General features: G+C 35.7%; 1 protein-coding gene across 6 annotated transcripts in view; it reads left to right on the plus strand.

The window, feature by feature from the left end:
- The window catches only part of ITCH (itchy E3 ubiquitin protein ligase), a 69,488-nt gene that overhangs the window by 42,751 nt on the left and 6,134 nt on the right, over nt 1-20,603 (plus strand). For 5 of the 6 annotated variants that reach the window (XM_087749530.1, XM_087749526.1, XM_087749528.1 and 2 more), the window contains 13 exons: nt 2,442-2,526; nt 3,942-4,070; nt 4,774-4,846; nt 5,828-5,899; nt 7,999-8,087; nt 8,784-8,943; nt 9,229-9,362; nt 13,279-13,419; nt 15,229-15,349; nt 16,074-16,178; nt 16,414-16,510; nt 16,874-16,946; nt 17,637-17,775. In XM_087749530.1, coding sequence (XP_087605656.1) covers nt 2,442-2,526; nt 3,942-4,070; nt 4,774-4,846; nt 5,828-5,899; nt 7,999-8,087; nt 8,784-8,943; nt 9,229-9,362; nt 13,279-13,419; nt 15,229-15,349; nt 16,074-16,178; nt 16,414-16,510; nt 16,874-16,946; nt 17,637-17,736 — 1,379 coding nt within the window. In that variant the 3' untranslated portion in view covers nt 17,737-17,775. Of the gene's footprint in view, nt 1-2,441; nt 2,527-3,941; nt 4,071-4,773; nt 4,847-5,827; nt 5,900-7,998; nt 8,088-8,783; nt 8,944-9,228; nt 9,363-13,278; nt 13,420-14,660; nt 14,789-15,228; nt 15,350-16,073; nt 16,179-16,413; nt 16,511-16,873; nt 16,947-17,636; nt 17,776-20,603 lie in introns of those variants that run through there. The other variant, XR_015702917.1, reaches the window with a different exon arrangement.

Consider the following 20,603-nt stretch of genomic DNA (forward strand, 5'->3'; position numbering starts at 1 on the left):
AGGTTAGTTTTTTAAAATGAAAATCTGGATTAAAAATCTTTTAAATCTAATCAAATGTGCTGTTAAAACAGAGTCCTGACAAGGATGTGCAATTTCAAAGTAGATTAGAAACTGTATTCTGGTTTACTCCCTGTAACTATCATAATAGCTTCTTTCACACTGTCATCCTTTTTTTACTACTTCCATTAGTGAAGATTCCCCCGCCCCCATCCCATTCCTGCCAAATCAGACTCCAAAGCCCCTCTAAATCAGACTGCCAAATTCCCTCTCCAAGCCAATTCCTAGAGAGTATTGTTGGTCTGAAAATGTTTTTTTATAATGATAACTAACCACTTCTTGACTTGCCCCTCTCCCTGGAATAAATTTGGGTTTGTACTTTACAGGGTTAACAATGTACAGTTCATATAAGGGGGGGTGTGTGTGTGTCATGGTTTAACCCCAGCCAGCAACTAAGCACCACACAGCTGCTTGCTCACTCCCCCCTGGTGGGATGGGGGAGAGAATCAGAAGGGTAAAAGTGAGAAAACTCATGGGTTGACAGAAAGACACTTTTATAGGTAAAGCAGAAGCCGCACACACAAGCAAAGACAAACAAGGAATCCATTCATCACTTCCCATCGGCAGGCAGGTGCTCAGCCATCCCCAGGAAAGCAGGGCTCCATCACACGTAACGGTTACTTGGGGAGACAGACATCATCACTGCGAATGTCCTCCCCTTCCTTCTTCTTCCCCCAGCTTTATATGCTGAGCATGACGCCATATGGTGTGGGATAGCCCTGTGGTCAGCTGGGGTCAGCTGTCCCGGCTGTGCCCCCTCCCAACTCCTTGTGCACCCCCAGCCTGCTCGCTGGTGGGGTGGGGTGAGAGGCAGAAAAGGCCTTGACTCTGTGTAAGCACTGCTCAGCAGTAACTAAAACATCCCTGTGTTATCAACCCTGTTTTCAGCACAAATCCAAAACATAGCCCCATACTAGCTACTATGAAGAAAATTAACTCTACCCCAGCCAAAACCAGCACAGGGGTGTACAAAAATGTAAGTGTAAAACTAATTTCTGGTGTGACTATCAAGCAGGTATGAGAATTCAAGTTTCATGATACATAGGCAAAGTTCTCAGAATTGTGTAATTTCAAAGCAAGTAATTACTTGGCAGAATTAGACCTGGGTTTTTGGCTTGTTTGTTTTTCAGACGTAACATTTGGATTTTTAGTTCTGGGATTGATGCAATTTCATACCATAAAATTGTTGTTCCCCTCACTTGTGCTTTGTTGCATAACTTATATAACATTTCAAAGAAATTTCTTCAGGCTGGCATTGCCCAGGAAACAACAAAACTGAGTTTCCACATTGTGTTGAATTCTGCTATCAGTGTAACTCTCATAGACAAGTGTCTACTTCTAGACTTCTCTTGTAAACTGAAGCTTTCTACCTGGGGTAGTCAGATTTTGGCCTGTTTTTATAATTTGTATTCTGTATTCTGTATTTCTCTTGCAACACTAAACAAAAATTGCATAAAGAGCTGCAGAATGGTACAGAAGACCAAGCTGGGGCACTTAATAAGCTTTGTTCAATCATGAGCATACACTAAACTCTCTGAGAGAAAATATAAATGTATTTTCTTGGAAAATGCATTGATCTTTTTTTATTCCCTGCTCATAATTTGAATATGAAGCCCTTGTACTTTCTTGATACTTGTGTATACATCTGTTACCTGTTTTGTGTTCACTGGCTATTTTGCTTGTAAGGTATGTCACAATAATCGAAGCAGCTGGAATTTACTGTGGAGAAAACAGCTTGCATTTTTTCTTTCTTCCAATTAATTTTTTCCTACAATTGAAAAATAAATAGCATAGTAAAGGAAATAGCATAGTAAAGGATCTTAAGATGGAAATTCCAACTTCATCAATATTTTAATCCATATCAATTTTTAACTTGCAAAAATACTGAAAAACCTTTTTAAAAAGTGCGAGCAGTAGGCCAATAGATCTAGTGAAGGTAAATCTCCTCTGATGAGCTACTTCCTTCACGCAAATGTTTATATTGTTGTTGTGATGCCCAGAATCTCTCTTGTGGTCAGGATTGTTGGTATAAGCAGTGCAGGCAGAGATAGCTGAACTTTTCAGGGTAAGAATTGGGATGTAAAGAACTTACCTATGAACACCATTAAGAGCAGCTTTTCACCAAGGATAGGGGATGGTGCAGTTTCGTATGACTGTTAGCAGTCAGTAGTATTAAGACAGGTTCCTGTTTGTGAATAGCTTGTTAAGGAATAATGTCAATGAAAGGGAAAAGATGTCGAGGCAAAGGAGGTACAGAGAAACCTGAAGACAGCAGAGGCTGTGGCAGGGTCTGTTGATTGATTTTATTTATTTATTTCATTTTGTGTAGTCTCAGCAATACATTAAGCAGGTATTGAAATTTTTTTCCTTCTGCATCTTTTCAGAAAAGAGAACTGACAGCAATGGCAGAGTGTATTTTGTCAATCACAACACACGAATCACTCAGTGGGAAGATCCCAGGAGTCAGGGGTAAGAAATCAGTTGCAGCTTCATGTAAGTCTGGAATGAAAATGTAACAAAGTAGTGAGACTGAGAGCTAGGAAATGCTGCCCACAGCTGAAAAATGGACTATCCTACACAAATTTCAGACAGCCCATTAAAATATCAAAAGATACTAGCTAAAATGGAAACTGTCAAAATGTTACTTGGCAATAGTAGAATTACCAGGAAAGTCTTGGTCAACAGCAATTAGTTCATTCCCCAGAACAGCTTCTGCTCTTTTTATAAGAAAGACACACATGTCTAAACATTTGTGTCATTGGGGGAGGGAGGGATTTCTTTCATACAGTGATACAATAGTGCAGAGGATCCTGCATAAGAAGTTGATTATTTCCTAGACAGCGAATAGCTAAGAGACAGAAAGAAGACACATTTGAAAATCTGCAGTACCCCTCCTCACACCTTTTTAAAAAAAAAATAAATAAATAAAAGAAGAGAGAGAGAGGCAGAAAAAGAACTTGAGGCACTACTCAAAGTACTGGAGTACTGTTTATTTCGGGCTCTGGTCACTCTGACTCTTTGAGGTAGGGAATGTAGGCAGGAAATTGAGGGTGAAGGGTGTTCGATCCCAGCTCCTCCTGTTTGAGCTGAAAATTTCCATTTGGTGAAGCAACTTCATCTGTCCTCTACAGAGAAGGAGTAAGAGGAGGGGGAGTGGAATAGCCTAGTATGTGTGGAGGGGTAATAGCTGTAGCCAGAGATGACAACTTCCATCCCAGTCACGTACGCAGCAGCTGACTGTGTGGAGAACACTTGCTCTTACTACAACCCAACAATCAAATGTGCTGGCTTCACAGTTAGAAATGTGGTCCTACAATGTAGTTCGATGGAGGGAAGTCACTCAGAGTATTTTGGAGTGATACTACTCCGGTTTTCCAAATATATTGAGAGCTATTTTTGTTTATACCGAAATTGAGTTGGAAGTTGTCAAAAAATTATACAAGACCAGTATTTGCATTTTCTTTTATTTTTGTCATTCTGAAACTCTTTAAGTTTTTGGCTACTGTGATTATACATGAGGTACCAAAAGCTACTTATTAAAATTATGTCAGTTTTTGAGTAAAAACCTAATAGTTAGAAGATAAAATTCTGTTTAAGTGGAGGAAACATCGATAAACCTTGCTTACATTTTTCCCTTAAGTTTCTATTTGCTGTTATTTCAGGTAGTGCAACCAAATGAGCTAATGTTTATTTAAACAGTCATTTTAGTCTAATTGAGAGCATGGAAATCTAAGAAGAAAAAAAGGCAAAATAAATATTGAATGGGAAGGTTCTCAATCCGTAGTTTTTCTAGATCTGCCAAAATTTTTTACTGTCTCGGGTCTTGTTCAATTGAATTGATGTATTAAGTTGATCAGTTACCATCTATTTTCTTGTATCCGTAGTCAATTAAATGAGAAACCCTTACCAGAGGGCTGGGAAATGCGATTTACTGTGGATGGTATTCCATATTTTGTGGATCACAATAGAAGAACCACTACATATATAGATCCCCGCACGGGCAAGTCTGCTCTGTAAGTGTTTTTAACATTCTACTAAGTTTTCAAAAGTGAAGTTTAGCATGGATCTTTTTTGGAAGTTTTTTTTTCTTCGTACGATTTTATGCAGAAAGTTTTACATGTAGTAACACTTCTTCATTTTTTCTTTTTTTTTGTTTTGTTTTGGGTTTTTTTGGGGTGGGTTTTTTTTTTTCATCCACTGATAACTGTCCCTGAAGAAGGCAGTGGTTTGAACACTTCAGAATCCTTCTTGCCAAGTAGTACATAAGATCTGAGGGTAATGGAGGAGCTTCGTCACTACTGTTGATGACCAGATCCCTTCCTTCCAATTACTAGTCTTTCTTTTGAAAAGTACACTCAACCCTTTCTTCCTTGTATTTTTAGGAACCAGAATGTTGTTAAAACCAGAATTTAACTCCCAACTTAAATTAACTGTCATCCCATCCTTATTTACAGTTCCCCTCTTTTTTACAGTTAATAATCAGATACTGTTGAAAAAGTACTGTGTATGCACTCAACAATTTACAAAGGAAGATTTTTTTTTTTAGTTTAAAACCAAGAAAACTTACACCCCAAAATCAAAAAATGGGAGTAAGTATCTTCCAACTAGATAGCCAACTAAACCATACAACTGTGTAACTAATACATTAGCAGGCTTTTACTTAAATCACAGAAACACTTTTTTGAAATTCAGGTTTTTTTCTCCTTTTGGTTGCAGAGACAATGGACCCCAGATAGCTTACGTGCGCGATTTCAAGGCAAAGGTCCATTATTTCAGATTCTGGTGTCAGGTACGGATTCATTTCTTGGGAATATTTGTTTGAATTTTTGGGTTTTGCTTACATGCTTTAAATGAACTCCTCAATGCCTTGCAAGTAAAGATAATCAAACTGCTTTAAGGTTAAAGGTGAGTTAAATTAGGAGGGAGTAAATACAGGATTTGTATAAACTCATGTAAGCTTTAAAGCTAGGTACGTTATGGCTTTAAAACCTTTTAGAATAAAGGAAAACGTCAATTTAGCTACTTTATTTTTAAAGTGGTGGGTTTCAGAATAGTGTTTTCTTTCTGCTGTTAATAAGGGAATATATGGAGGCACAGTATTTTTACAGTTAATACAAGATCTGTTTTCTGCACAAATACATACTTTTGGAAGAAAATACAGGGCATTTCACAAAGAACATGCATGTCTAAATATTGAAGAAGATACTGTGTTGCATGTTAACATGTTCTAATATAATATCAAATTCCAGTGTGTCAGTCTTGGTCCTCTATGTATATCAAAAAACTAAGGAGCTTGGTGGTTAGGAAAAAGTCTTACGTTTAAATGTTCCAGTTTTCAAGAGTCAATGAATTAGCCTTTGAAAAATAACAGAGAAACTAGCCTAATTTTTCACTTTGAATTTTGTGCAGAATAGATTTTTCTAATTTTTTATTAAATTTTGGGGTAGAAAGCCTTGCTGACTTAGAATATGCAGAATACTTAGAATATGATCTTAATATTTTCCGATGTCTTACGAGAGTACAGTATTTGAACCTGTTCTAAGCAGGATCTGGAGACATGTATACTTCACTGTAGATATCAATATTGGAAGCAATTTGTTCTTGGATTAAATTACAATTCAAGTATCTTGATTACTGGGTTTGTTTTATACAGATTAGTGAAATTCAACTGTACCTCTTCAAACAATATATACAACAAATAACAGTCCAAACTCAGTATTAGAAACTTTAAGTGATTGCACACTTCACCTCTAAAAAAATCTCATTTCAGCAACTGGCAATGCCACAACACATAAAGATTACAGCGAGCAGAAAAACATTATTTGAGGACTCTTTTCAACAGGTATTGTATTAAAACATGTTAGTAGTGGGCATGAAAAGTTGAGTTGATTAAATTTATTGTCACATGTCATTCTTGATCCTTTGACACCTTGCTAATGTTATTTTAAGTGAGACTAACAAAAAAAATACTAGTTTAATAGTTAGGATACATTCAGACTTATATATTAAAAGATCATGCTAAAACGTGAAGTTCTGGCTCTAAAGACTGATTCATCTGACAGAGAAGGTGATTTTTTTTTTTTTTTTATTTTTCCTCAGAATTCTTTAAAATCTGAGTAAATTTTGAGGGCAGCGCTGTGGCAAAGCAGCTCCCCATTCTCAGGAAGTTTTCATGTTGTGCTTATGTTTGTTGGCACATTTTTCCTGACAGTGTGTTATGTAAGCATGGGCTATGTACCAAAATATATTGTTGATCTTAGTCTGAGTGTTAGGGGTCTTTAAATGAGTAATGAAATGGTTAAAAGAAAACAAAAATTATTAATTCTATTTAGATTATTAGTAGCAAAATTCTTGTTAATGTCTGTAGACCTAAACCATGGTTAAAATTTGTTCCTATACAATATTTTCAAGTGCTTTTGAATTTTATGTTTACTTTTTTGAATGTTCATTGTGGCAACAAATCACTGCCGTTGCTTGTTAAATTGAAGCCAAAACTAGCTCTTTGTCAGTCTAATAAGATACATAGAAACAGGATTGGAAGTGCACAGAACAATTCCTCTTGGCAGATACTCCTCTTGGCCACTTCTGTATTTTTCTGTCTTAAAAGTAACTTAAGAAAATACAGACCTTATCTAAGACGACAGGAACTTTTAGCTTCCTCTGTCCCTAGCTGAATTTTTTTATCTTCCTATATGTCTTCAGGCTTCATTTCTTGCAGGAATTATCACAGATGTGTCAAGCCAGGAAATGTGAACAAATAGAATAGTGTGTTTTGAGACAAATATATTTTAAATAAGGATTAATGCTTTCTTGTTAAAATTACTGTAAACTGGCTTAGCAGAAGCAACAAACAGTGCAGCTGGTTAGTCTTTTCTTTTGGAATGGCGATGTCTTCAAATGAAAGGGGTTAGAGGGGACAAAATAAATCCTGTAACTGAAAGTTAGCTCCAGCCTTATTTCTAAAATTGCACTTGGTCCTTTTACAGTAACTGTAGAGGTAATGAAATTATACCGTCCTGGAAAGAATCAAGAGATAGATTATGTAATTATGTAAACAACAGCAAACCTAGGTTTCCTTAGGAAAACAGGGTGCCTTATCAATAATTTAGATGACGTAATCGCAAAGACCTGAATTAGATTTTTATACTTGTTAGTCATTCATCACTTGCAGATATCTCTGTTGGGGTTATAAAATTTTTTGTGATGATTACTACAGACATCTAGGAGAGATTAAAAAATGCAAATCTTGACCCAAATTCTGTCCCTCTCATTGCCAACAAAAACTTAAGGTTCTTGGACACACAAAAGTGTTATGTGAAATTTCTTTATGTAAACCTCTGACAATTGACCAAATCAGCATAATTACATATTTGGTCATTGTATTAAAACCAGCGTTAGTAAAGTTCCTTAGCATCTATGATTCTTCCTAACTTAACAAACAAACCAGCTAGATTTTTATTATCGTCTTTAGGACGTGAAGCTGTAAAATGAAAAAAAGTATAACGTATGTTTCTTATTGTTTTGTTTCTAATTTATTTCTTTGAGTCCTTGATCATGCCTCTTCATTACTTGTAACTGGGATACCATTCAGTATGGTATTTAACAAATACCAAATTTACTCACTTTGGGCCCATTATTTATTGGCTGGATTTCTGTCTTATACTTACAGACAGGCTGCTGGCCTAAGTATCCAGAGTCTTTAATTTCAGAATTATTATTTCTTTTTCTTTTACATCTTTTGCTTTTTAATGTATGGAAATAGGTTTGCACTAATGCTTCAAATTCCATGAACATTCCATAAGCAGGTACTTCACATGCTCATAGTTCATTTTATGGTCTGAATTATTAAATGCTATATTGCTTGATAGCAAATAGTAATAAGTCTAGCCAGTGCTTATAGCTGTTTTCTTAAAAAGAATTTATTGTTTTTGTTTTACTAAGATAATGAGCTTCAGCCCTCAGGATCTACGGAGACGTTTATGGGTTATTTTCCCTGGTGAAGAAGGCTTAGATTATGGAGGTGTTGCAAGGTAAACTAAACTGAAATGGCAAATAATATCTTTTTCTGCAAGTTGTTGGTATGAAGACTTCTCCAAAGTAGATACTTAAACTGCAGTACATCCAAAATATTAGTGAAGTTTGCCTTATCTTTCCTCAGAATATCTGAGGAAGACAGTTCCTTAAGATGCACACATGTCTTATAACTATTTATTCATAGTTATAAATAATAAATTATTATATTATAATAAATAAAATTATTTGCAATTTGCGTTAGGAATTACTTTAATCGTCTCAGTGATTAAAGAGATGCACAGTTTACTGAACTACAGTAAGCCTTTGGCACAACCATTAATATCAAAGTAGAGGTTTATTGAAAAAGTGAATAGAAATCTACTTTCAAGTCAGAAGTCTTTACTGTAACGGGGAAGTGCATATATTAATTAGCATTCCCTAAACCCCTAAAGTTTAAATCAGTGGTAGACTTCTAATCTGCTCATTTAGGTAAGGATGTTTTTTATCCAAACCACTGACAGTTGTATATCATTGTAATTTTGGATATTAATTCGTAATTTGGTTAGTTTCAGTTTGGTCCAGCATACTTTCTGGTAAAGAAGTCAAATTGACTACCTATGTGCCAGCAAGTTCCTAAGTCAACACGAGTTAGCTAAAGTAATTTCTAAAGTAATTTATTTTGAAATGTGTTTTTATTGTTTGTGTGATTTCAGGGAATGGTTCTTTCTGTTGTCACATGAAGTTTTGAACCCAATGTATTGCCTGTTTGAATATGCAGGGAAAGATAACTACTGCTTACAGATAAACCCAGCCTCTTATATTAATCCAGACCATCTGAAATACTTCAGATTCATTGGAAGATTCATTGCCATGGTAAGTTCAAAAGTAGAAAGAGGTTCTCTCATGTGAATTTCCTATAAATAAATGTTGTACCATCAGACGGATAATTAAACAATTCATTTTTGAGTTAAAACTATTATCAGGGGTTTGAATATAACTACTGTTGGTATAAGTTAATTCAGCATATTAGCAGTCATGATATTCTAGGTTGTTTTAATTCTTTGGCTGTCAAATTTCATTGGTACAGAGTACAGAATGTTGTCATATTAAGTATTCGATCATCCTTTGCATTATTTTGTCTGTTTTCATGTTCTTCAGGCTTTGTTCCATGGGAAATTCATTGACACTGGTTTCTCTCTGCCGTTCTATAAACGTATCCTAAACAAGCCAGTAGGACTCAAGGATTTAGAATCTGTTGACCCAGAGTTTTACAACTCTCTCATCTGGGTAAAGTGAGTTTGACTTGATTTTGTTCTTGAAATAGCAATACAATGTTTTTGATTTTCACTTATGCCAGGAAGTAGGTATAAATTTATTACTAAAAGCCCCACTGGAAAGTGTACTATATCAATTGCAGAGCAGTACAGGAATTTTTACTGTAATTTTAGATACACAAATAATAATTTGATAATGCAAAAAGCCTTTCTGATTCATTGAATAATCTGCACAGCATCTTGCATTCCATTTTTGCTGTTCTTTAATAAATCTAGCTAGACATTGTACAGATGTGGCAGTCTTGAACGCTGTTACAAATAAGATGGCTTGAGTAAATTTTACTGAAACTTTTCAGATAACGGATTAAAAGAAATCAGCAAACATCCACTCAGTGTTTCTCTCTCTAGTACCTGGTTTAGTTAGAAAACATAAAAAGTTTAGTGCTACAATAGCATGGAATTAAAAACTGTAGTTTATTATTTACGACCGCATAATTCTTCTGTCATACCTGAAATTTGACTTAAAGATTAATATTGAAGATTTAATGCTTTAAAGAAGTTAATGCTCCTGCATTTTTCTGGATGTCCTTGGATTTTTGCTCCAAGCTGAATGATTCAAGACCATTCCTACATATAGCCTTCCATGTATGCATTGTCAGTCACGTGTCTATTCTACATTCATACTTTGAGTCCTCCTTCTCTACTCCTTTGCGGATCCTCTCCAGAGAGCAGCAAGTAAAAAGGATTTGGAGCTGTAGACCATAATTATTTTGGAATTATGTATTAAAAATATTGTAAGAAATAATTTAAAAAAACCTCTTAGATCTAAAGCATTGTAATTCTGTACTTATTTTATAATAGCAGGACTCCAGGATGTTGTAGTCCATGTTTGATGTGCACCATTTGTTTCAGTAACACAGGTGATTTTTCCCTTCCCAACAGTTTAAAACAAAACAAAACAAAAATTAGAAGGGAAAAACAAAAAGACAAATTCGGTTTAAAAGTTTTTGCTTCTGCTATAGTGAAAACAATTTAGCAGAAAAATTAGTCTCTTTTATGTGACTAGAGAGATAAAACATTTTACTTAAGAACCATACAAAACCAGAATAGTTTTAAAAATGCTTTGAGAAATTCATAAAAGGTGTGGGGATAGATTGTTGTTTAAAATGCAGAAATAAATATAAAAGATAAGATTGTCATCTCCTGTAGTGGTGAATCTTGGAAGCATTATCTTGCAAAACAAGGAGGGGGGAAAGCAGCTTTACAAGATGTTTACAAATTGAGATAGGAATTTTGATTTGGTTTTAGGAAGAGTAGTATGTTCTGTACTCAATGTATGTGCTGCTAAAAGGTGTAGTGAGTTAAAATTCCATTAGTAAAACTTAAAATAGTTGCTATTTGAGTAAAGATGCCAGGAAACTGAGAGCTGAAAGGGAAGAAAAGGTCTCAAAGCTGTAAATCCTGATTTCTGTAATTAAGGAATCCTGTAAACTGTTTTGTAGTCAGAAAATGTACGTATGTTTTTTGTTCTTGAAGGGCACTTTTTTGTCATCTTGTGACTCAGTTTTAGAGACCAAGCAAATATGATACTGAAAAATGCAAGTTATAGGGAAGAAATTTGCATTAAATCGTGGGGGAAGCTATTATTGTTGGATGATTTTCCGACTAAATTGTAACGAATTGCACATATTACAATGTTTACTGTATGAGCAGTATCAATCCGTTAATATTTTGTGGAAAGTCTAGAGTCAAAGGGTGTTATTTTAAGCCATTATCTGTAGACATAGTTGCATCTTTGCATTTGTGTGTGTAGTGCACATAAGCTGGCCACTTTTCACATTTCAAAGTGATGGGTTTTCTTTATAACACCCAATAATTGCAAGGTCTTTCAGTGCTGCTCGAGTGTGTTAACATTTATTCTATGTATGGTTCTTTTGGTGCATATGTAATTTATAATGGTCAGAAAGAGAGCACAGAGGGTTCTGGATGTCAGTATTAGGCTGCTTGTCAATGGCAATAAATGGGGACTTGTCATAGACATTGCAGACTGCTTTTTCCCCTCATTTTAATTCCAAGTATGCAGTGCTGTCAGAGATCACCCAGTGGATTGTTGGTGTGAAACTTCCAAGACTGAATTCTTGGGTACCAGCAGCCCCTAATGAAAGATTTTGTCAAAGACAGGAGAAGCCTGCACCTGTAGCCAGAAACTAGAAAACTCAGAACTTACTGTCAAGAACAACTCTTACGTCTCACTCGGTATATGAGGGTTTCAAATGACTAAGCTGTGCTGGCTACATATGCTTTTATTAATCTGCACTCAGTGTTTGGGGTTTTTTCTTTTTTTTTCTTTTTCTTTCCTTTTTTTTTTTTTTTAACCACAGAAGAAAGCAACAGGGAAGCTTAAGGCTGTAACAAGAACTTTTCTGAAGGTTGTCTCTATAGCAAGTATGACCCAAATGACAGTAGCGATTTCTGTAGTGATAAAGAAATCTTCTAGGTTGGAGTCCATGAAAGGCTTTGCCCCTTTGAAAAAGCACTTCAGAATATGAAAATGCTGGAGAAGAACCTTCAGACCTCTGAGGGGTGCACATTGACCTCTAAGTAGAGAGACCCAAACTTCGGGGGATGGACTAGATGGCCTTCAAAGGTCCCTTCCATCCCAAAGCATTCTATAATATGATCCTATGATTCAAGTTTAGTATAGTTGAGCCTACTTATCTGTAATGGTGATGAAGTTATCCTATGACTACAAATTTGTGGGAAAAGAGTCATGTCTCTCAGGGTGGACATAATTTTGTTCCTCACCAAAAAAACAAATTTTATAGCTTTCCAGGAACCTTTCAGTAGTTTTGAATTTCTTGGTGCTTCTCCTATCAGATGGCCGATTTTCTTGTTCCCGCAATTTTGAAAATTTCACAGAATCATTGAATTTGACCTCTAGAGGTCCCCTTCCATCTAGTCAAACCTCTCTGCTCAAGCCGAGCTAGAGCAGGTATCTTTCGTTTTAAAAGGAAGGGGTGATTTTATTTCATCATCGGTCCATCTGAAGCCTTCCCTCCTCATCTGAGATTTAATGCAATAGCATGTATTTTGGAAAGAGCAAGTTCAGAAGCACTGTTGCATCACGGTGCTAGATAAACCAGTGGTGTTTTCAAGACTGACATTTCTGTGTTACGGTTCAGAACAAATATCTTGATTTTGCACTTTATTTTGGGGAGAAATGGTCATCAAAACCTCTGCGTATGCAGGTGATTCTTCACTTTACAGAAGCACATATAAATTATAGTGTTGTACCTGTTATTCTCCTGGCTATTAATGCCTGTAAAGAGTATAGAGTTTATTTGAGCAATGTTTGTTGGCTACAGATTCTTTCTATGTTGAAATTTCTAAGAGAATTCCTCTTTAGCAGGAGTACTTGTACTTTGTTTACTTAGGAGCTTGGGATGTTTTAGTGTATGCTTACAAGATAGTCCCATAAATATACTGGAGTTGAAGATAATTCATTAAGCATGCAAAGTCTTTCTTAGTCACTTTTTATCTGCTATTGTTTGACAAAGTGAAGGCTACGTTTTAACACAGTCCTTATGTTACCTGTTAGAAGAAGCAATCATGCAATGAAATACGCAAAAATGTCATTACTTGAAAAGTTTCTGTGTTCCACAGACATTCCGCAGATCATAGTCAGCAGGTAGCTTGTCAGCCTTGTGACTGGTAAATTTAAGGGTACTACTGATCAAAAATTTCTGATCAGGAGTACAATTCGTGTATGCACATTGGTAAAATGAGTCAGTACTTCTTGCAAAACGGTAATTATTGTGTAAGGAACATTTTCTTATCTTGATTATTTAGCTCTAAACCTTTTTCCCTTAAGGTTCTTCATACCCATGTCCTCTACTGAGTACAAGATCTTGACACAGTATTTTTTTCCTTACAGAGAGAATGATATTGAAGAATGTGGCTTAGAAATGTTTTTCTCAGTTGATAAAGAAATTCTAGGTGAAATCAAAAGCCATGACTTGAAGCCAAATGGTAGCAACATTCTGGTCACAGAAGAAAACAAAGAAGAATACATTAGGTAAGAATAAATGAAGATTTTAAAATACTCTTATCTCCGTCATTTTCTTTCTTTAGTTCTAGCAAGAAAAGATTGTCAAACTATGAAATCTGAAGCATTGTTGTAATTCTGTCTCTGAATAATTGCTGATGTTGGCAACAAGTGGCAGTTGTTTGGATATCACATTTGAAAGAAGAATATTGATAGAAATAAGTTTTTAAAATCCACTTTTCCCAAAGATTATAGTTAGTAGAAGGTCCACTTTTTTCCTAGAGTTATTCAAGTTTAGCAGAACATCATGACAACAAATGTGAATGTCAGGTATTTCATAAAATCGTTGCATGTGTTTATTATTGGAATTATATTGCTTCATAGCCTGCTGATATTCTACCCAGCCATTTATGTTTGGGGTTTTTTTAAACTTAAGAACATTTTTGGATGCTTTTGTGATGATTCTTATTTTTAAAAGATACTTGGGATCATGACTAGTTTTACCTGAACTGGTCTTATAGTATCATTAGGTCTTGGCATTTGTAACAGGACGGTGTTATGAATGATGTCATAAGTTTGTATTGTCATAAATGAAGGATTATGTTTGCAGTACCAGAATTTTTTAAAGCAATAGGTTAAGAGGAAAGGAGCCTAAGAGTGATAAAAGAATAAAAATGTGAAGTGACCTGCTTTGCCCTGAAATATCCCCTTCTTCCTCAGTGTGCAGCAGTACATAAGCTCTGCTTTAAGGTGTGAACTTCAACATATAAGCTTGGAAGATGTGCTTGCTAAAAAAAAAAAAAAAAAAAAGGTCACACATTGCAGGCACAAAATAAACTGAATCACAGTGGAATTTTCCTCGCTTTCTTACAATGTGTTCTGTGAAGGCTTCTTTCACGGCAGGGGGTGAGGGAGAAGGGGAGTGGTTTTTCTTTTCATCGCATGAGTAATCTGAAGACATTTCAGTGATTCACAGGAAAGGTAATGTTTGCAGAAGAAACATACTGGTATTTTACAGTTTTGCAAAGTATTAATTTGGGGTTGAAAATAGGGAGGATCTGCAGAAAACCATTCTCTTCCAGTTTCTAGGAACCCAGGGAGAGCTCAGATTCCAGTTTCACTCATATTCTTTGGCTTACTCTGAGTCCTGCTTTAAGTTTCCAAAGTTTCTAGGATTGAAATCGGAAAATAGCCATCTCTCCTTTAGACTCCAGTTCTCCTGACAGGTTAGGCTTGAATTCAGCATAATATCTGCTTCTCCCTGGGTTCAGGTTCTTCGGGTCTCCTGCCTGCTTTTCACCCTTTTATTAATGGAGAGTGGAGTTTCTGCCACAGAGCAAAGTTTCATGATTAACAGAAACAAATATGGAACTTTCCAAATGGACATAGTCGTTTCTTGGTAAGCTAGCAGTCCTACTTATCTTCACCAGTACAACTTGACCTAGTTTTTACCTTTTCATGGATAATGACTGAGATTTCTGGGGAGAATATTAGACAAATACAGCTCTGCATTTTTTTCTTTCTTCAAATACCTAGGGACTGCTGTGCTCTCATTAATATAATCAGTGAATAGATGCTGCCTCCTCTTTGAATCTAAAATACTTTCTGTAGCAGAATGGTTGGAAACATAGGGTTTTAACTTAAAGAAAAAACAAAATCGTTTGCACAGAGTAAAGGTTGCTAATAAAATTATACAATGCTCTATCCCCAGAACTTTCCAGACTTTTCATTTTTTTTTTTTTAACTTAGCTTGCAGTTCATCTCAAAATAGGCTAACAAAGATGTGGACTTGGGTTAGCACAGGCCATTTAAATTATCTTTCTGTATCTTCTTTTACAGGCTAGTAGCAGAATGGAGGCTTTCCCGAGGTGTTGAGGAGCAGACACAGGCTTTCTTTGAAGGCTTCAATGAAATTCTGCCACAACAGTATTTGCAGTATTTTGATGCTAAGGAGCTGGAGGTAAAGGATAGTTTGGCTATTGCTAGATCCAGGTTGTTACACATAAAATACTTGAACTCCAGTCGTTAGGTCTGAAGAGCAGAACTCACTAAGGCTGACAACTCTGTTTTATAAGGCATATGAGGGAAACTTTATGGAATAGTATTTGATTAGCATGTTTCCCTTCACTTTCCTCTTTGCAGCCTACTTACACGTTTCTAAAGGCTAAGATTCTGCCAGTAGAAATTTCTTACCGAATTGCTTTTGTGATCCTCAGCAATTTGATTTGCCTGTGTTCAAAGACTGAGTAACTTGACAGAAAGGGAGATACAACCAGATAGCAATGGATGATCACATATAGACTGGACCAGGTTCTAAATAGTTTTGATCTCTCAAAATTACACTTTCTGAACCATCTGTTTCAGTTTCACTATCAACAGGATAGTGGAGAATTGTATGGCTGGGCAATGATAAACTGTTCCTGGCTTGAATGTCTAAATGCAAGCAATTATTCCATTTTTTATGACAGAGATGCTTTCTATTTTGTGGCCTCTCCAAATACACTTCATGAGCCGTCATCATTCTTTGTTGTAGAAGTTTTGGATAAAGTTTAAAATTAAAAACAAGTATACTGACATTGCAGATGCTTCTAGGTATGGCTGCAGTTGATGTTCTATGTGGGAAGTCATAGAAGGAAAGTCGTAACTTGTACTCACATGTTTATTTCCCTTTTTCTCCCCTAAAGGTGCTTCTATGTGGAATGCAAGAAATTGATTTGAATGACTGGCAGAGGCATACCATCTACCGGCACTATACCAGGACCAGCAGACAGATAGTATGGTTCTGGCAGGTTTGTAGACTTTGTTTTATTCTCAGACCAACAGAAGTTACAGAGCACAGCTACAGCTTAGTAAACGATAGTCAGAATGACTGAACAGATCTGTAGTGTGTAAATATAAATTGTTACTGCTAATTCAGCTATTCATAACAGTCATGTCATTCATTAATCTATGGATGATGATGATGATGTGAAAATTGAATATCAAATCTATACCTAAAGGTTTATTTCAATTATTATTTTTCAGTTTGTGAAAGAAATAGATAATGAGAAGAGAATGAGACTCTTGCAGTTTGTTACTGGAACATGCAGATTACCAGTGGGAGGATTTGCTGACCTCATGGGTATGCATTAATAATCCCTCTAATGCATTAGATAATTTTTTTAAAAGAACTAAGTTATATGTTTATGGACATTTTAAATGAATTTTATATTGACTGCTATTTTGTATGTCCTGCATATACTTGAGCTATGATGGAAAAAGAGATGGAGGGAATGTTTACACCTGTTGTACTGAGTTTCAAAATCACTTCAAATTTATGCATTTCACCCCATAGCAAATATGTGTATAGCAAAAGACAGAAGTCTTTTTTTCTGTGCGAGTTATAGTAATCTTGCCTTGTGTTTAAGCCTTTTTTACTTCAGTTGTAATGCTGCTGATACAGAGAGAGCTAGACCTATGCCTTGTTTATTTGAATTTGTTACAGGGAGCAACGGACCCCAAAAATTTTGTATTGAAAAAGTTGGAAAGGAAAACTGGTTACCTAGAAGTCATACCTGGTGAGTATGTAACAAATCAGAATGTTACTACTGTTCTGTTTTTGCTGATAACAATCTACTGGGAGATTTTAGTAAATGGGTAATGTGCTTAAATGGTTGAGACTGTGTGAAAGCAAACACCAAGTTATGCCGGTAAACTTCGTTGTTGAATAATAGCTGAACTTCTGAAGAATTCTTGTAGCATGGAGTAGATTCCATTGTAAATTCCATGGATTTGTGTATTACTAAAAATTTAAAGTAATAAAAAGTACTGTCTAAAGAGGTTGGGATTGATCTTTTGTTATCACTACACTCCATCTTGATAGTGAAGCAGCCACATTCACACTCCCAGTTCCTTAGAGAAAAGGTAGTTTCTACTCAGTTCCTCAGGTGTATTAGTGGTGAGTAAAAACACACAAATATAAACTTTCAAATGTGAATGATGAATCTAGTTAACCAACTAGGAAAAGTTAGTGAAACTTCTTACCAAGTACGCTGCATTTCTAGAAAACTATCACTGTTCAAATGCTTGAACTCTAACTTTTGGCCTCAGAAATATATGAATTTATGTCCGTAGTCAGTTTTTCACAGGGTATAAATCCAGGTATCCATCTACACAGCAAAAAGTTTAATTACCCATATTCATAGTCTTTATTTTTTTTGTGAAGGTTTAATTATTTTTCAGTACTTAAGCTTTTTCTTTATTTTCAGTTTCAATCGCTTAGACCTTCCACCCTATAAGAATTATGAGCAGTTGAAGGAAAAGCTGTTGTTTGCAATTGAAGAAACAGAAGGATTTGGGCAAGAGTAGCTAAAATTTGCACCTTGAAGAATGTGAACTCAACACAATGTATGTTCTTCACTTCTTCTGCTTGTTGCACACTTCATTGTAAAGTAGACTTGACTTGGATTTATTTAACAATACTAATGTGTTAAGTAAATGGATGTTATCCTGAGGTTTTATCCACATTAACTCTGGATTTCTACTGAGCACTTTCAGAAATCAAATGAGCAATCAGATATGGCTACAAATGAATTATGACCTAAGTAGAGGTTTAATACAGCTTTGGGCTCTGCTTTGTTTTACCATTCATTAATTAGAATGTGTCCTTTATGACTGACAGATTTTTAACAATAGTTTTGTCTTTCCTTTTTAGTAGCATTTTTTGCTACTGATGCACTGGGAAGTTCATTGGTAGCTGCAATGCTGCAGCATCATCATAAGCCTCTTTACAGCAGTGTTATTAGAGCCAGCTTGTAACCATCCTCTGCGTACTGTGAGCAAATTCATCGCTTAAGCTCTTTTTTCTAACTCAAGTGTGGCCAGACTGTTTTTTCCCTGCCTGGAGTCTGCTCACGTGCCAGCTGGACTCAAGCTGCTGTTAAGGGGACGTCAAACTGTGGCACAAATCCAGGGCATAGCTTTGCTTTGTTTTTTCCCAATCCTGCTAATTTCAGCAAAATAGACACCCGCCCAAAGTTGTTGGAACATTTCTGTGTGCCCTCAGAAGAATTGTGATCTTTTTCTGTGTTACATGTTTAACTTTTAAATCAATATTAACACTGTGGTACTTCACTTGTTTTGCAAAAGACAAGACCACCTGGGATTGCACTGATTCCATTTAGATTTCCGTTTGCAGGCTGATGTTTCCTGTCAAAGGTGTTAATGGACATTATTCTCAGTGTTATTCTTACGTGTTGCAGTCGGTTTGCTCTGAAGACTTTATTGGGTTCTCAGGAAGAGGTACAAAACAACTGGAGTCAGAAAACGATAAGACTTATTTTTGCTGATGAACTGATATGCGATACTGGCTAAGGCTAAGAGGATGAGAAAGTTCAGACACGGATTACAGATTTTTGAAAAGCTGGGGCATCAGTAAACAGTTCTATAAAGATTGAAACTAAAGGTTTTTGGGGGGGTTTCTAAGCTAATTCACCCTAAGCTGCTTATAGCTAGTAACTTTTGTAGTGAGTTCCTATTGGATTAAGAACTTCTTTTACTTCCTTTTAGAATCTGTTAATACTCAATTATCTTCTGGTTTACAATAACATTATGCATTTTACTCCTCCTTTAGACTGAATGCACTTTTTGGGTATGGTCAGCTCTTTCCCTGTCTGAAGGGAGGAAAGCAACTTCAATGAGATGAGCTGTTAGCCATAGTAAGAGACATGACACTTGAAATAGCATGTAGCACATATTAAAGCATAACCACAGCTCAAAGCATTGGGACAGGAGCTGTTTTTAAGAGGCTTCTAGATATTGGAGCTGAAACAGGAAAGTTGGGAAACTGTAAAACTGAACTTCCAGTCTTGAAAAGAATATTTCTTTCCTTCTATCCCTTCTGTCTAAACTGTAAGAGGGAAAAACTCATCAGGCCTAAGAAGAACGAAGACATTATGGTTTTTAACTGACTTCAGAGTTTTTCAGGACATACAAAGTGATACGTGTTTATTGGAAAGCAGCATGATTAGCCTTCAGAGTGAATAGCTCTTTTGTCATGCATATTCTAAGAAAGGCATGGAAAAGAGTTTCTGATTATATAGAAATGACCCTCTTTTACAGTTTCATTGATGGTAAGAACTAACCTGACTTCATGGTTTTACTGGGAGGAAAATCTGCCAACTTCAAAACATTTGATGGATATATTACAGTATACAGCCCATGAGGAGAAAAAAAGCCTTATAAATATTTTCTGTTTATATTAATTCTTACAATGAAATGTAGTTATCTAACATATTTACAAGAGAGATTAAATTAAGCAAGATAATGCAAGATTAAGCTATGAAAAATAGTCTGTGTTCTGCATAATGCTTTATGATTCATGTAGGGAACCTAGAAATATTGTTAATGTATAAATATCACCCAAAAGGCTTTCAGCCCTATATTTTTAAAATAAAGAATAGTTATAATTGAAATAGCCTTAGCCCTAGTTCTATAGGGTATGGCTGTTTAATATTTTTATGGTTGAAATGTTTAGTTCAGGAAAAAAGTAAATGCTTGTATATATTTTTGCAGTCCGGGATTCCACTTATTCCATTTTTCTTTCTTTAATTTAAATGGCATGTTTATATGTCTTTTCTGCTGTATTAGGATGGGGGAAAGGGGGCTGGATATCCCAAGCACCAGATATGGTTTTAAAATATTGCAAATAAAGAATTCATGGGGGGGGGGGGGGGGGGGGGGAATAATCTGTGAAACATTGGATTTGGCCAAAATATAAAAAAAAATAAAGCAACTTTACTGTGTTAAATTGGCAATATTTCTGAAGTCAGAGCTTAAGATTACTTAGGCATTTTACTTCGTCAGCATTGTGAATGCTAACAAATCTGTTAATTTTTTACAGCATGTTGTGTAGAAATAAAAAGGAATTAATGTAAGCCACTGGTGCACTTTTCTGTTCTTTATGGGGATCTGGTGAAAACAACATGTGGATGAGCCCACAGCATCTGGTATCCCAGTTATGAATTGGACTTAGAAGTAAGATTTTCAGCAGAGATTAATGAATTTGTCTCCCACTACTTCAACTGATTCAGCAGCCTGAGCTGCATAAATTCATAGTATGTCACAAATGTATATTCATATGCAACCGTCAATTGATCCTAATGTTCAAGTATTAGAATAACTTTTATTAAGAATTTTGCCTTATGAGAATGACATGAGAAAATTAAATGCTGAGC

Source organism: Nipponia nippon, unplaced genomic scaffold, assembly GCF_047370975.1.
Source record: "Nipponia nippon isolate SJK-2023a ecotype South Korea unplaced genomic scaffold, ASM4737097v1 scaffold_13, whole genome shotgun sequence".
Taxonomy (NCBI): domain Eukaryota; kingdom Metazoa; phylum Chordata; class Aves; order Pelecaniformes; family Threskiornithidae; genus Nipponia; species Nipponia nippon.